At 36.1% G+C, this 18,252-nt stretch overlaps 1 protein-coding gene across 3 annotated transcripts in view; it reads right to left on the reverse strand.

Moving 5' to 3' along the window:
* Positions 1–18,252, reverse strand: part of STK3 (serine/threonine kinase 3) — a 131,889-nt gene that overhangs the window by 68,506 nt on the left and 45,131 nt on the right. For all 3 annotated transcript variants that reach the window (XM_064392705.1, XM_064392696.1, XM_064392686.1), the window contains exon 7: positions 250–387. In XM_064392705.1, coding sequence (XP_064248775.1) covers positions 250–387 — 138 coding nt within the window. The remainder of the gene's footprint in view (positions 1–249; positions 388–18,252) is intronic.

Raw genomic sequence — 18,252 nt, forward strand, 5'->3', positions numbered from 1 at the left:
AAGAACCAGCCCTAAACTGTTTTGGTTTTTTTTTCATCAGCAACGAATTTTTAGAAGCAGCAAGAAGAGAAATAAAATGGGGGTAGAGATACAGAAGCTGACAGAGAAAAGACTACAAAACAAAAAAAGAAATAAGGCATAATAACAGTTAAAATAAGATTTTTACAAATTTTCACAACATTTTGGTTTGAGGGGGGAAAAAAACCCCAAACATAAAATGTGTTTTTCCTCAGTAACTTAAATACTGACCTGTAGCAGCTGGGTTGCTGTAGCTCTTTGTTCAGGATTTTTCACTAAGCATTTCTTCACAAAATCTGTGAATTCATCAGACCAGAGCTCTGGCTTCCGGAAGGTTGGAGGGGGATTTGTAGGAATCATAAAAATAGCCTAGATAAAAATCAAACAATAGCAAGTCTAAACAAAACACATCACCACAGCAGCTGAAGCCAAGTTAAAAAAAAGAAATTGCTTTATCCACCTTTCTTATCAGGCTAAGAATCTGGAAGACAAATTTTAAGTATGCAAGGATTTCTACTCAGATCAAGATTCAGAAAGTAAATCCATCTGCTACTAATATAACTACTTCCCATCAGATTTTCTCTATTTAAACTGTATCCCATTGAGCACAAGATTCCTTATTTAATCTACTGCTGTTCATCAATATGAAGAGATGATTATATTATTCCAGAAATTCTTAGCAGAAATGACAGCACTGCTTGTTTAAACACACATATAAAGTTGCTGTGAACAGTCAAGCTCACTTTCTCCTCTCCTAAGTGAACTTAGTTTTAGTTGAGAATTGCTAAGGAAATTTGGGAGGATTGCTATTTCCTTTTGCACTCATCATTCATCAGATAGAGCTTCAAAACTTGCTTGGCCAAGTAAGACTTAGATACACATGCTAAAAGACTTAAGGTAACACTAAAAGATGACAAATAAAATAATCAAGTAACAAGTCTTACAGTACTGAAAATTTACATGAAACTGAAAATGCACCATTTTATCCATATAAAAAAAATTTCTTCTGTTGAGAACCATATGCAACAGATTTTTCAACTGGGAAAAATATTCATCCTATACAAAAAAAAAGTTTGTATATATTGTGGCATTTTTATATGATTATTTCCAGGTTTTCCTCTAACTAAACATACACACTTGTAGCAGGGGGAAAAACAGCCATACAACTCTGACAGACTACTGCAAAATAATGAAAATTTTTGAACTTCTGTATGTAATAAATGCATCCAATATCATCACTTCAGACTTACACATGGTAGAAACACACTATTCAGAACTCGGTCCATTGACAAGAACAACAAGAACAGGAACTATTATTGTCTTCTAAACCCAGGTTCAATTCAACCACATTTTCCAAACTCACAGGGAGTAAAAGTTCTTCATTTGTTTTTCTATGAGCATAGGCAGAAATACAAACCCAGAAAAGGGGAAAAAACTGATTCTGCACACTTTTAACACACTGGAAGCACTAGAAGCTTCAGCCTGTGTCTGAAACATAGACAAAAGGCAGAGAGAACTTAATGAGATTTTATCCATAGCTTCTGAAGAACTCTAACTGGCCTTGAAAGTTGCTTGAACTCATTCAAACCCTCACTAGAAAATTCTTCTCATATTCTGAAAATGCAAAATTATGTAAAAACTGTTTACTAACATTTTAATGAAAAATTAATTCAGTACTGAATAGTTGCTAAAAGTTTACAAAACTTGCCATTTTGTTTAATAAAATTGCATGCTACAACAGCAGATTTATATTTTCAGTGGGCAGCCATGCCAAATAAGTATATACTGAGATAGGAAACGTGGCACCCAGTAACTGGCCTTATCTAATTCACTTGTGATGAAAGATTAATTGTCAGTACAAGTGAAATGCTTCTGGCAAAAAGCAGTGGCTAACAAATTCAGCTGCTTCTGTCCTTGAAATTGATGATCTCTTCTGAACTTTGAACTGATGACTTTTGATCTTATCTTCAGCTACTCTTAACAGCCAACTCTGCAGTAGCTATTGAAAGCACACAGCTATTACAGAAGACTACCAACTCCTGTTTATGTGGTGTCAAAATGGGTACCTCCTCTTTGATCATAAACATTGACCTCTCTCCCCACAGGTAAGCAAAGATAAGTTACAGACTCCTACTCAGCTCCACAGTTCTAGGAAAAAATGTTTCCCTTGGCCAATTATTTTCATCAAATACACAGCAGTTAAGAACCACAGCAAAGACCTGACTTGTCATTCACAAAGGACAATGAGAAGAAAGAGGAAATTAGTGAATCATTTTTTTATGCCAGGCAACAAAAGCCACAAAAGGAGATATTCAAGTCTAAATCCACACTTATGCTTTGTACACTCATTGAAAACACCTACTTCAGAAATATGTATATCTATGCAATGACTTAACTGTAGGCTTTCTTAAATCCTACTATGTCACATGAGCTGTATTAGCTGAAGAGAAACATTAAGACACATTTTTGTAATACAAGAAAACATACAGAAACTACTTATTGTTTAGTCCAGCTTGGTAATTATGTCATGCACTTGCTAGCATGTACCTCTCCCTCCAGCTCTCATCACTCCATTCTATTAACCAACCTAAAATTCTGGGTTTCAATTCCATCTTCCCTCTCTACTACCTAATTTTGGCTTGCATATCTCTTAGCAGAAAAGTTAAGCTCCTTTCCTCTTTCAAAACAGTCTATGATTTAGCTTTCAGCTACCTTGTTTCCTTTCAAGAGGCTTGCAAAGCAATTACTGGAGCATTACAAACCTAGTCCCAAATCTCCAGGAATAAAAGCAAAACACTTATCTGACAGGAACTTATTCCTCATTTTTGCTTCCACTTCTTGTCCAAAAGGTAATTTCTATCCTAAAATAACCATATATTATTTTAAAACAAAACTAAGCTATTTCCATCACTCTGTGTGCCAATGGAAGCAGGAAATACTTGGGTTTTTTTTCATGTTTCTTTCATCTTACCTTAGATTTCTCCAGTCCCTGTGTTTTCCCAGACTATTACTTGTAGTATTTTTTTTTACTCCACTCCACTTGTAATGTTCTCAGAAGTTTCCCACAGCTATTCATTTTAGTGTAGCTCTCACAGTGAGGCTGAGGACAGTACTCATACTTGTTAGGCAAATGTTGCTAAAAAGAAACATCAAATCTAAGCTACTATCCAGCCAGCTACATGGGCTGAGATGGCAGTTCCAACTGCAGGAAATGTTAGGAGGAAATTGTTCAACAGATGGGCCAGGTTCTGACATACTTGTGAAAGAGCTGGGGCTGATTCTTTTCCCTCTCCCACCCTCACCATCACCTTCCATATTGCCTTACATTTCTGAGACGGAAGGACAAATCTTACACACGGCAAATATACAACCAAAGAACTAGATTGTATGACTCAGTCTTCAGTCTTAACCATACAATCATCTTTTAAAAGAGAGAGAAATCTCTAAAGATGCAAGAAAGATAGGCTTAATCTGTGTTTGTCTTGACCTGCCTATAATATAGTTCATTTCTTACTTGGTCTGAACTGGTCCTTCCCTCTCTGAACCTTGAGCCCAATTCTACTTTGAACCATCTTTCACACATCGGTCAGAGGCAAATCCTTCCCCTTGCAGTGAAACCAGAATTCAAGGCAGATTATAATATATGCATGACAAAAGATGGGGGGAAGATAAAATCATTCAGGGCAGCCTTTGGGGCCACTTCTGAATTGGGCACCAGACAATCCAACACAGTTTCTACCATACCTGTTCCCGGGTAGCACTTCTGTGCTCAATCACCAGCAGTTACAAGTAAGCTGAATACCAGACTGAGAACCAGGTCTTAAATGAGAGCAGAAATGCACAAGTCAGCCCAGGATGTTCTTTTTATTATTCTTAAAGGGCCTAGTATTTTAAATTAAGTCCAGGCTGAAAACAGGGGATTTTTTAGAATGAAGGTTCTTTTACGGACAATTTTATTGGCGTGAAAATGTAATTATGGTGATGATGATGAATTAGGAAACGCCAAAAGAAAAATGAGATGCTCATACACCACACATGGAAATTCCTAATCAGAAAATCCTTGCAGCTCATTCTTCCAGTCAGTCAGGGTAATATATCTGTATTTCACAGAGCCCACAAACACATTAAGTGATCAACAGCAATTTCATAGAGGTACCATGTCTTCTGGCCTTTAGTTCCTTGAATAACTTATCTCTATTACGTAGCTGAAATAATTTACTTGTAATAAAAAGCAGAAAACCTACCCCGACTCATAAATGCTACTGAAGAGGACAACAAAGACTTCTATATTGTGGTGATTTTATAATTTTCATGCTGTGAAGCTTCATTGCTAGAGTCTACAGAGAAAAACTTGTTTATAAACAGGGTAAGGATACATGACATCAGTTTGTGACTTCACAGTTTTTGGAATCACAATTATACTACTTAGTTCAGCAATCTACTGTAGGAAACAAACACCAAAACACATTTAAACTCAGTAACACATTTCAGAGTACAAAAAGCTATTTAAGTCTGGCAGAGTTAAATACTGATTACTGCAAAATTTTAGTAACTTTGGAAACAAAGAATCACCTGAAAGACACATTTTTCTCTTCTTTGTGATACACATCATAGAACCTCCCTCCTTTGCTGAAGCTTTTTGAGCTTCCAAAAAGACTACTAAAACACCATTGACTGAGTTACACAACTCATCAGCTGTCTAAGAATGAAACATCAGCATGGAGAAGGGTAAAATACTAGCATATTCTACAGTAGATTTTCTTTGCTAAACATGTTTTCTTGGTGAGGCTTTTTGAGTTTTTGTTTGTTTTTGTTTGTTTTTTGATTTTTTTTTGTTTTGTTTTTATTAATTCAGAACTACAATAGAACTACTACACAGTGAAAAATAAAGTTACTGAACAACATTTCACGTGTTTAAAGTCAAGAAAGTCAATTCATAATCTGCTTCATAGCAGATAACAGTTTTATTTGTTAGAAGCATCCTAAAAATCACAGCTTCCTCCTCCCACCTGCAAACACAGATCTTGATGAAGATCACCTAGTGTTTGCACACCTTTTGTGGAGAACTACAAACCAGTCTGGTTCCATCAGACATCTATCACATACCTGATCCAAGTTGATTCTTACGAGAATTATCAATACAGGATTAAATGCAGAAAGGAATAAGTGAAGCTTTAGTTTAGGGAAATTTGGACAAACAATAAATGACCAAATTTTTCATCCTAATGAGGGGAAATGTGTGTGACATTTACCATGCAATCTACTGTGTTTACTTTTATAGTTTGTAGTAATGGCCACTGATTAAACCATGTACACAATGAGACATAAGTTAAAATTACATTTATTTTATTATAAAATTACATATATTAACACTAGGAGCACTTGAAAAATAAAATAAAACACCACAGGGAAAAAAACCCAAACTGAATAAAACAAACCACAACTCTCACTGGTGGCTTAACAGCCATTCATTGTCATAAGCTTCCCTCTGGAATAATGACCTTTGATGATCAAATCAAAGTATGATTCACATAAGACGTAAAGTAATAAAGTAATAAACACAGAGAAAAGATACATAATGGGAAGACTATTCTCATGATTAACACCAAAGATGGGTTACTGAAAGATAAGCTATTTATATTGACCTGCATATTTATTATTGCTAGTAAGCTCATAACATACTGACAGCATTACAACAGGTCAAGAATGTAAAGATACCAATCTCAAACGTTTTGCAATAGTAAGTGCAACTGCAAATCTATTGAAAATAATCAACCCTTGCCTTGTTAGCACCGTCACGCAACAGAACGGTGCCTTCAGATTCACCTCTGATTTACTCTTCCTACTGAGGTGGGAATTGGACTAATGAACCCTATGGTTCCCTTCCAAATTGACATAATCTTTCATGCTAAAAAACTGCTTTCAATTTCAAAAGAATATTACAGATCATTTGTTACATGACAACAGCTTGAACAAGTTAGCATTCTAAGGCCACAAGTTCAGTCAGTTTGGAGTCTTTCATAACTGGTTTTAAACATGCTTATTTAGAACACTGATTTTTAAGTCCCATCACATTTCCTAACTTCTATCATATCCTCCACTAGTGTATTTAAAGGACAGAATTTATTGTACTGGCTGCTATGCAATTATCAAGACAAAGAGTAAGTTCTCCCTGCTAACTCAGCTAAAAGGATCATGGTATCTGCACATATGCCTGTTCGTTATCAAACTGTTTTATCAGATGAGTAACAAAAATATTTATTACCACCAATCTGCTCCCAGAACTATCACCTCAGCATGCTGACTTAGTGCCAGTTGATTAATTTACGAGTTTATCAATTTCTTTTTTTCCATTTTTCAAAGCTTCTTGAACTCTTACAACCCATCACTTGTGTTATCCAAAGATACCTGAAAGCTACTCAACAAATTACTTCATGGAATTGTCTGCAAAGACAGAACTTTGCTGATCTGCACTGACTTCCTTATGTTTGCTTCTTCTTTCTCCCTCTCCCTTCAAGCCCAGCAGACCTATCAATATTTCTCCAGACCTTATTCTAACATATTTAAATAATATTTGGGGAACTCTCCATTACTTTTGCCTGTAGTTTTTTACTATTATCTTGTCCCAACTTTCCATTTTCTATTTTGAAATTGAACTGTTTCAGTTTCTCTGTCCAATTCAGTAGTGTAATTTTGATTTCCTGCACTCAGCTCTTCAACACAAAATGTTCCTGAATTCTGCCATTCAACTGAACAATGTCCTTTTAGTTTAGGGGTGGAACCTTCAAGTTCCCACTTCATCTGCAAGGTGCAAGTCATTGATGTCAGTGATATTTCAACAGAAAGAAGACAGTCAGTAACCTGCTCCTCAAAATTCTTCCCTCCTTCAACTTAGATCCTTGAAAGCAGGGCAACAAATGCCTTTTCAAAGTCTGTAGAAATAAAAAACAAAGCATGGAAACCTTGTGAAGGTTTTTGAACCCTTCTTTGGCTTCACTGTTTGTTTTTTCCTTTGGGCTTTTTTGGAGTGAGGGGGGCAAGTGTTTTAGATAAGCGAAATTTTTTGAGTAAAAACAAAAATAATTTCAGGGTACTTGAGATTTTGAGTTTAAACTACACAGTCAGCTATCAGTTTTGAATTTTAATTGACATTTACAGGAATTTTCAGAGGAAAGTGACTAACTGCAAATATTCCCTTATAGGTACTAAAAAGTGTAAGTATTAAACATTTTATTGAAAGATTATACTGAAAGTTCACATCCACAATAATTACAAGCCTACACAATTAAAAAAAACTTAAAACACATAAAAATTGACATAAAAAATTTTAAACCCTGATGACTTTAAAAAGTCCAAGCACTAGTGGAAAACAAGACAGTGAAAGTCAGCAAGTCTTACAAAAAAACAGAAGTTTCAAACAGTTGAAAGGAACTACAGCATTCAGACACCATCTAGGACAGTATTTCTAATAATTTCATTTACCAAAAGGAAAACCTAAATGAGCTGAAATTTATTTCATTATTCTTATTCTGAAAAGTAACTTCAATTTCAGTACCAGATGATCGAGATTCATTTTATCAGAGAGAGAAAGAAGGGTGCACTGCATGTATGTATCTGTGGCATTTTTAAGGTTTTATTTGAGGGGAGGAAGTGTTTGTAACTAAGGGGGTTGAGACAGGAAAAAAAAAGATATTAAACTACCTTTAGTTTAGAAATAAGTATCTGTTGTAGTGGTTTAAACTCCTAAGTGATTTTTTACTTAACACAGAGTTGGGAAAACAAGTATTTTTAAACACTGTTGTAGAGGAGAAAATTTCCTTTTGATAGTGATGAGCAACACCTGCTCTTTGTGAGGAAATCACAATCACCGTAACAGAGAGATGGGGCCACTTCAGGCCAGGGCCCAATTCAATTCAATTCAAACCCTCAAAATTCAACACTTAAAGAGTCTCTCAGACTAAATTATACATTATGACAGATCCTTGCTCAAGAGCTAGGCAACTCACTGCCTAAAGGATATCTCCCAGCCACACAGGCGGCCAGGAATCAAAAGAGAATATGCCTTTGGGAATGTCAGCACCTCTCAGCCAGAAGCATCCTGCAATCACATCATCACTGCTATCACTCCCATCACAGGATACATGAGATCAAGAACATGAGCTTGAAGCTCAACAACTTTTTCTTTTGTCAGCACTGAACTACTTTCTTATCAGTTACAGAACAAGGAAATGGTTCAGAAAGTGCACGCAGTATGACAGAATCCAGGGAATACTCTTGTGATTAATTTAGGCTTCTTTCACCATAGTTTGTTTTACTCTTGATTCAGTACTATCTTGAAAATTCACATGCATTAATGCCTAGAAGGTTCCAAGTTTTTACCAGAATATGAAATTTACTTTCCCTCCAAGAAGACTCCAACAATAGAGCTTACCGTAATTAAAAAATATTTTCTCTTCTTCCCACAGTATTTTCTGCAGTTTCTGAGAAAACCAGGCAATGATTACATCCAGAGACATACTAACATTTAATGAGACAGGAAGTGGAAAAACTGCATTTGCAATTATATTTACCAGTAGAAGAATCAAGGAGTGAGTAACTTATATTTGTGAGAAAAAGCTGCAGTAAACTCACTGGACTTTAAATGTGAAATCTCTGACATAACCACAGACAGTAGTAATGAAAGAAGGCATTCAAGAAAATATGTGGCAGTTCTCCTTTATTTGGGGTATGTTAGACCTCCAGCAGCAGTTTTGTGCTCAGTTTCAGGCATGGTACTTTCAGAGACGTGAACTGACCTAAGATGGTTTGAAACAGAATAACTACAATGCTTAGATATTTAAAAACATACTCTGCAAGAAAAGATTGAATGAGTTAGGATTGCTCAGTCTAAAGAGGAGGATACAGTGAGAGATATGGTAACAATCCCCAACATGTTAAATGCCACTTCAAAAAGGGACAAAGTCTATAAAGAACTGAAGAGGAGCTAATGAGTTTAAATTTTAACAAGGAATATTCAGGTTGCATGGTAGGAAAATTGCCAATAAACTACCCAAGAAGTTCCAGAACTTGTTGTTTTATTCCACCAAAAAAAAAATAAAAAAAAAATAAAAAAAAAAAAAAAATATATATATATATATATATAAACAAACACAGTTTCAGAACTTCATTATCAAAATCTGGGCATGTGTTTTGAAGATATTTTCCAGCACCACCGCCTTCCCACTTGACCTGTGATCATGTAAAATTAAGTTTAAAAACAAAGTATAAAAAAAAAGGGGGGGGGTTTGTCATGTTTGGTCAGCCTAGGTACAAAAACAGAATAACCACGTTTCACAAAAGAAAGATGAAACAAAAAGGAACAATGCCTTTCAACAGTGTTTGCTGCTTCCTACTTCACCTTTTACAATAACAGATGAACAGGTGACAGCAAAAGCTGACCACCAGCACAAAGCAAAACAATTCATTCACCTGCAGTGTGCAAACTAAGAACTACAATTAAACTGACAGATTACAAAATTCCAGAGGTTAAATGCCAACACCCTACTGACACAATGAAAACAACTAATTAATTACAGATTTTGTAGTCTGTGAAAGAGTAATTGAGTTCTTACATCTTACAGTCTACTTTCATGAGAAGAATGAAAACCTCTCCTGTTTCTGCTACACTGAGAGAATACAAGACTCAATGGAGTTTCTTTCCCAGCTACCAGCTACATGCAAAAAACAGTGCTACTGTCCTTGCATGGCTAGTGCTTCCAATATTCTCCCTAGTAGTTTCAAATAAATGTCAGTCATATTGTAGAACCTTAAAGTCCAATGCTAGATTAGTGCAATAGCCACATTTTTTCCTGTAAGGAAATGTAGTTGTTACAGTAAAACTATTTTTCTAGTCCATAGGCCATGATGCATTGTGGGAGGTATTACAAAGTAAAATCTGACATGTGAATGTCCAAATAAAAAGAGAAGTACAACCAAGGCACAGTATTACTTTCATAATTACACTAATATTACATTCTAAAAAACTAACACTCCTTTTAAACCAAACTGAATAGTACAAGGTCATAGTCAGAGTTAAAATTCAAATATACTGCCAGAGCTGATACTTCAGTTCTTCAAGGCACTGCATTAGCTTGGTATATGTAAGCACTACTCTCTGGAACAGGGTGTGGAAAATTATAAATTACATCACGGAATTCAAAAGCCATGGAATTCCTACCAAATGACAGAGATAAAGCAATATACTAAATTCTGTACATGCTATGTTAATCAATTTTTTAAAAAATCTCTGAAATGGCATTGTGTCTGAGGAGACCTGAATTGGTAACAATTGCTCATGATTTAGTAAGTGATATGACATACATCCTCAGGAAGATTCCTCCAAAACCAGAAAATGTTCTAAAGAGAAATTGTACACACAAGAGTCAGACGCCATATATTTTTTTAAGAGACAGTAAAAAGTAAAATGAACTGTGAGCCAAAGTTAACTCTGTATCTTCAGTTTTATTTATCAAACTAAAAAATCTCTCCAACTTTCTCTTTTCCTGTATGAGACCAAAACTATGAGATGTTCTGTTTGTATTACAATTACACTAATTCAATGCAGGTCACTTGCATTTTACTGAATCCAGATGACATTTAGTAAGCTAAACACGGGCCAATTGGCTTTTTTTTTTTTCTAAAGGCGGGGGCTGATTGCCGCTGGGTAGGTCATACAGTGGCTACAGAACACAATTGCTTGAATTACATTTTGACTTACATCAAACACAAAACTGAAGCTAAAAACTAACTTTTTTTTTCTGCCTGCCTTCTAGATTTCCCATATTGAAATGTACTAATTTAAAAGTCACCTCTTTCCACCCTGAGGTGATAGATACAAACAGATTCAAAGTTTTTGTTGTTTCTGTTTCTCTACTTAGTTTAAAAATATACATTTTTAATAGTCTAAGTAGTACAAACAATTTAGTTTCCACTTTAATTTTAATATCCCCAGTGGCTAACTAACCTTTTCAAGCCTGCTCATTTGAACATACCACAGTAAAAAAGAAAAACATAGCACCTTAGATTTGCTGAGTACTAAAAATAAGCCTCTTCTATTCCTGCAACATCTGTATTCTCGAATCAACCTGCACTGCCATGTAATTAGCCATACAATAACCTTTACTGATAATGAAGAGAAACCAGTTCCAGAGGAGTAGGAAAACCCTCAAGCTTATCTCCAAGAAAGAAATAAACAGTATGTCTTTCTTAATGTCTTAGTCATGATCAAGGGCTGATTCTCTTTTGACAAAAACATGAGCTATAAAACAGTAGTTATGATCTATGCTATTAAAAAAAACCACAACAGTTTAGACTTAGTGCACCTGACTGCAAATCAGTCAGTGATATTCTTTCTAATCATGTCTGCCTGACCTTGGCATCTTTTTTCCCCAGAAGTCATCTACCTCCCAAGCCCTATTATCAATTGCTAAAATAAAATGTAATACATATTATAAAGTAGTAGCCTCATTATTTGTTTATTCTGTAACACCCTGAATTATACAAGTTAGTAATCATTTGTATCATCTCAAGGTTTTGTATCCACCTCTTATTCCTACCAATATGATCTGCTACACTTTTAACAAATTTCACCCAACAGAGGAAACAAAGCACAACACAACAGATTCATTAAAATGCATTACGCAAATGGCATCCAATGTTAATTAGATGTCCACTAGATTTGGTCATCTCCAAAACACTGCACATCCGACAGGAATTGCACACCCTGCAGGGAGTCATGCAGATAAACTGCTTAGTTGTATTTACATGGTATCACTCTACAGGATATCAAGGACATAGAAGAGAAAAATTCCTCATAATTAAGAAAAAAAATTCATAGCAAAAGATATTTTTGAGGCCAGAAAGATATACAGACACTGAGAGAAAAGATCTTCAACAATGTGAACTGGCCTTGCATCTATTTTCCTTTGCTTAAACCAAATTATAAACAAACCTGAAATTAAAAAAAAAAAATAGCAAGCATCTAGAGTCAAGACACCCACATTATTTAGTCTGGAATATTTTTTAAAAATTCCTAAGTGTTGGGGTTGGGTCTGTGGTCTGTGTTTTACTGCCCTGTCCAAACACTTACTGGACATATTTTTTACATTTTTGTTAGGGTCTGGTTTAACCTACTGCACTTCGTTCCATTTGAAGGCATGTATCACAGCTTTTCTACAATGACTGACACTGCAGAGAAAAAAAAACAAGTGAAAGGAAAGCCCTATTATTACAGGTACACACAGAAATAACATTCCTTCACAAACTGTTTAGGAACAAAAATCTATAATCTATACAGCTGAAAAAATTATAGCTTTTTTTGCCACAGCAATGTGGCTGTTGCAATCACTCAAGTATGCAAACAATATAGCAATAGTTGAAGCATTGACCAGAAACGCCAATATTGTATAAATGGGCCATATCATACCCTTAATTCCTAGCAGCTTGTCCCCAGTTTATACAAAATACCTCAGGGCAGACAGGGGAAAGGATTTCTGAATGCAAAGGTTCTTCAAGACACGGCAGCCATATACAGTTACATGTAAATGGCCTTTCCTCTCTCCTCAAATGATATGCTAGCAATCATACTTCTGGCTCCACCAGCAATATGATAACTATCCACTGAGTAAACTGCATAGTTCACATGAAGCATCCCAAAAAGCATCTTCAAGACTCATCTTGCTTGAACAACCTTTGAATAGCAGGATACTTTACAACATATATATGTAACTACCAAGTGAAGGCTTTGCAGACCTAAGAAAGGTACACTCTGAAAATAGTGAAGAACTTGCATCTCTCTTGCTCTAATTGTATGTACACATTCCACTCAAGCAGCTTCACAGAAATTCCTCTATCCAGCCTAAGAGTAATTAGAAAGCTCCCTTAGAGCAGAGACAATAGAAGAAAGAAATATTCCTAAGCAAGTAGAAAACTAAAGCATGAATGACATCTATGTCACCTGAGGGACACATGCAATTTGAAAAGAGTATCAGCTGGTAGATTCCCAGCATAAGAAAATAATAATCTAATCCCTATGAAAGTCACAAAGTTAATCAAACTCCTCCATTCCTCCTCAGATGCAAGGTCAACAATAAGGAAGACTCTATTAAAAGGTGCAGGTTGAAGGGAATTACTACAGATACAAGAACTTCTGAGGGACACCACAGTCACAGAATGGTTGATACTGGAGGGGACCTCTGGAGGTCATCTTGTTCAATCCTCCCAACCAAGCAGGACCACCCAGAGGCTGATGCCAAGGACTGTGTCCAGATGGCTTTGGAATACCACAAGTATGCTCCAGAACACTTCCTAGCTGAACAGGGTTCGTAGCACTCAAATAGAGTGGGGCTGAGTTAGAACTTCCTCTTGGAAGATAAAACATGGAGAAGTAACACAAGTGATGAAAATCCCAAAGAAAAAGCTTGACATGAAACAGGAAGAATCATTATTTCCTGTGGATTTCCAAGGCAAAAAGACCTCCTTTGGAAGTTCCCTATCTCAAAGGGTAAGTTTTGAAGCACTGTTCCACTCATGTTTTCCTGAAAAGTGTCAGAAACTATTCCTGACAAGTATTACACTATTGAGCTTAAGGAACAAAGACCTTCAAGGGACTTGAACACAGCAACACAGTCACAGGGACTTGAACTTCACTTGACTACTTTCTTTCTCAGGAGACTGATCCTCATCTGGGAAACAGCAATCCCTCTCATAATATCACTCCTCTTGGTCATCTGTACATACAGTGTCCTCGGGCCACAGAGGAGCTCCTACATCTCAAGTTTCTGATGTGGATGGATGATGAGAGGTAGATGTCCTCACTGTTAGAAAAGACAAAGGCTGAAGTTGTACCACGCAACTGGAGTCTCAGACAGATTCTCAAAGTCACCTATAAACTAGCACAGCATGAATGTGAATTCCAGACATACATCCCACTCATCCAGGCCAAAGCAATATGCTAATATAAAACAGGGCCATGATACAACTTTGCATTAAGAGTGCCATGTATTTCAGGAACACTCTTTCCTCTGTCATTGTATTTAGAGCTTATGTCTCGTCTCTGTAGCCCTACACATTTAGCTGAACACCAGACCACACTGTGCACCCAAACCTATTTCAAATCAGAAACAAGAGCCACTGATCTGGAGGACAGCAAGAGGTGGAAAGCTGCTGAAGAGCATTGGTTCAAACTTCAGGTAGAGAAAGACTGGGCACACTGCTTAAAGACACAGCACTCAACCTGAAAGCACAGAATGCAAGTCATAAAGCAAAGGTTTCCCCAGAACAGACAGCAACACCAGAAAGCACAGAGGTATCCTAATCATTCCTCCTGCAGTTTCTCCTGGCCACTTACATGGAATTATGTGGGATGATGGACTGAAACAATGACTTGAAAGCAGCACAGCACGCTCCAGTCTGTGGCACTCCTGTGGCAGAGTCCCAGGCACTTCATAACCAAGACCACCACCAAGTCCCATGTCTAGCGAATTATCATCTTTGTCCATAAATGTTTGGGCAAAATATTTGTGAAGGAAACATATTTCTTCCCACTGAAGACAAAAATTTGCCTTCAAAAATTAAAGAGAACTTAAAAACATAACTAGGAATGGCATAAAGATGATTAAACAAGCTACCCAACCAGGATAAAAGAACACTAACTTTGTAGAAATTATTCACTTACTTCAAACAAGCCTTTATTTAAAGCAGTAGCAAACTCCACATTCAAGCCAATGTCAACTGACATACAAAAGGAAAGGGAGATGTGAGATTTTTCCACCTTTTCTTTACACAGAAAAATAAAGAGAGGGACTATGAACATACCTGATACAGACTGCTGGGCTATGTAATCTCTGTTACACTCACACAGGTAATGATTTAGAAGTCAACAATATAAAGTCAATTGCTTGAGCTGAAATTCAAACGCACATTAAACTAAGAAGCTGATCTTTAAAACAGCAGCAAAAGTTTTAGGCAGGATAAATCCAGGATAAATTCCTTCAGAGATTCAATATCTATAATTACATCTTTCATTAAAAAAAAGAGCCAGACTGAAAGTCTTCATGTGAATCTGTCCAGCAGTACAGATAGACACAGGATGATTTACCAGGTTCTCTGCCTAATTCCATTCCAAATGACCTCTCTGATGTCCAATTGACCCAGAAAATCCATAAGAAGACTCATTTTCTACACAGTAGTTAAGCATTACTTGGGCACCCATTCTTGGCAGTAAAACTGAGTGTCTTGGTTTAGCATCAGATACAGCTTTAAGTCCACTGGAGCTCTTAGGTATAAACATTTTGTGAAGGACTAAATAAAAATCAACAGTTTGCACTCATATGATCACCAAGAAGACATCCAAGCTGCTGAACAAACAATGCCTTCCAAGTGTTATTAAACAAGGACACTAAAAAATAATTAAACAAATACTCATTTTCTGCATGACTGAAAAGAGCCACTTTTAACAGGGCATTATTTGCAAATAAATAGAATGAAAGAACTCCTCTGTGTCTGTGTGCCTGTGTAACTATACAGAGTTCTTTGAGGGATAAATCAATATGTAAATATATATTCCTGTAAATATATATAACTAAGCTCTTTATAGATATTGAGATATGTTTATGGATTTCATATATACACAAATATTCCTCTCAAAGAACTAACTCTATAGATATAGATATTTTAAAAAACCCAATAGCAAAAAAAATTTGTTGTTTTCTTCATCTTCATTCAATGGAAGCAGGTTTCCACATGTCTGGAAATAGCCTGCAATCACGGAAAAAATACCAAGAATACAATGCTCATTTTTGTCTGAAAATACTAAGATTCCTTATCATCTTCTAGATGCAAGTTTTTAAAACCTACTGCTCTGCCTCTGAACAAGATTTGCCTATATTTCCCTAGCAAGGCTGTTTGCACTGGAGATGAAGCATAACTCTACATTACATGAGCACAAGGTGCAGCAGTTAAGGAATGCTGAATTCTCAAAACATACCAGTCACACCCATTAGCTACTCACATGCACACCCTGAACATACTGGTTGTTCTCTTTAAGAAGCTGGTGCACAGAGATAACAAAATACAAAGTGAAACTACTACTACTGAAAAATCTGAAAGCAGAAGCTCATCCAGTGAAGGGATTGCCATGGCTGGGTTCTGATCTTCTCTGTGAAACAGAACTCCAACCTCTCAAGGAGGCTTTGCCAAGCTTCACTCCTGTGACTTGACTCACCTTTTCTCTGCTTGCATGCAGGAGAGCTCCCCTTTGCCTGGCCAAAGCACCAGGGACACAAAAGGAGGTGGAAGAGATGAAAATCCATGTGGAAATTGGGAAAGGAAAGACAACATTCCTGAGCACATCTTGCTGACCTAAACAACTCAGACTAAGTTTCAAAATTTGGCTTTAACATATGGTAGAGAACCAGCCAACCATTACTCTGGCTCTAAACAGGGCCATTTAAAACCAACAGTTTCTAGAACAGATCCCTATACCTGCCAAATGACGCAAATTTTTTTTGAGAACCACTGTTTATACATTAAAAACATGGATTAAAAATAAAAACTCCAACCACACGTATTTAAACTGTCTGCAACAAGAAGTCAACTTCATTTTTTTAGTGAATACTCAATCAATTTCTGTAGTTAAATTATAAATACACTTAATGATAAATTTAAAAAGAGAAAACACATAACTTAACTCCTAAATTTGCCAGAGGTTCTGTAAAGAACAGCATCCAAAACCAACACACTTACCTTTGCATATCACCCCACCAGCATTAGTTTTCTCTGCCATTTGGACTTAACACTCCATATATTCAAATGACTCCCTCAGTGAAAGAAAAGCCATCTTTGGTTGACCATCATTGGAATGGTTATTTGAAACTAGTAATCACACAATTCTTTCAATTCTTATCATATTACCAGTATTTTATAGGAAACAGATGTTAGCAGCACAACTTAGTAAGAATTATTGAACAACTTTTCTTCCAATTTCATAACAAATTAGGCAATGCTTAGTTGATGCATCTGAAAAAAGTTACAGAATTGCAAGCCCTAAGGCACAGGGCTGGTGTCATAATTTAAACCATCACCATCTGAAATGCAAAGGCATTAGAAACATAATGTTTTACTCTGTTAAACAAATTTCCCTTACAGATGAATTTGTTAATAAATTCTGAAGCCTCAATAGCAACCAAAAGCTCCCATTTTGACGTCAAAAGTCTAGTAGAATTCTTACAAACATAATACTAAAATTCCCCAGATGTTTATAAATAAGTAGTGAAATACAAATAAATAATTAAATAATTTTTTAAACTAAAGCCCATCTTGGCCATAGCAATCATGAAATTATGATAGAGTTTTTGACTCTTATCATGAAAGTAAAACAAAGCTAGAGAAGGGAATAATGCAGAAGTCGAATCACCCTGTGTGCACACTACAGTAGCAGAGCCTGGGTAACAATTCTCAAATTTAAACAGAAAGCAAGATATTTTTCAGTGCCTGGTTTTAGCTCCAGATTTGATGTCTTGGCCGCTAGTAATCCAGCTTGCTGTCTTTAAAGTCACTCTGAGAGGCTATTTTTAAAAATATAACTGTCAAAGGAAACCAATAAAGGTAGAGACTTTTGTCAATTGCTGAAATTCTGGAGTGCAAAAATTATTTATTTTAGCAACATGCATCCAGAGCATCTTTTGATCAAAGTTGTGTTACAAAAAGAAAAAAAAAAAAACTTCCTGTGTCATTACCAGGTTTGGCAGTCTCCTTCTACTCACTATGTGTCTTCTCATAACTATCATTAATTAAATGTGTAACAAATGTAATTATGATGTTCAGGATACACCTTCTTCTTCTGTTAACATTAAAGGTTAATTTTACAGGAAAAAAGTTCCCTTCAGACATGAGAGAAAGCTGAGCCAACAATGTTTTTATTTTCTGAATACAGGTAAAGAATCAAGGTAACATCCTAACTAGACTGTTAAAAAGCAGTAGGAAAAGAACATGCTCAGTGTATGAAACAATACCTGGAAGACATATATGACTTAATGGCTTAAGAAAATGAACATTATACCCATTGACTTCATCTGTAAGTACTAAGGGGTCAAAAACAAACTCTTATATTATGGGCATATTAGTCTAGTTGATTTTTATCAAAGTTCTTTCCAGACAACACTAAAGCAGCTTCAGGAATCATAATGTTAGATCAGA

This window comes from Passer domesticus, chromosome 1, assembly GCF_036417665.1.
Source record: "Passer domesticus isolate bPasDom1 chromosome 1, bPasDom1.hap1, whole genome shotgun sequence".
Taxonomy (NCBI): Eukaryota; Metazoa; Chordata; class Aves; order Passeriformes; family Passeridae; genus Passer; species Passer domesticus.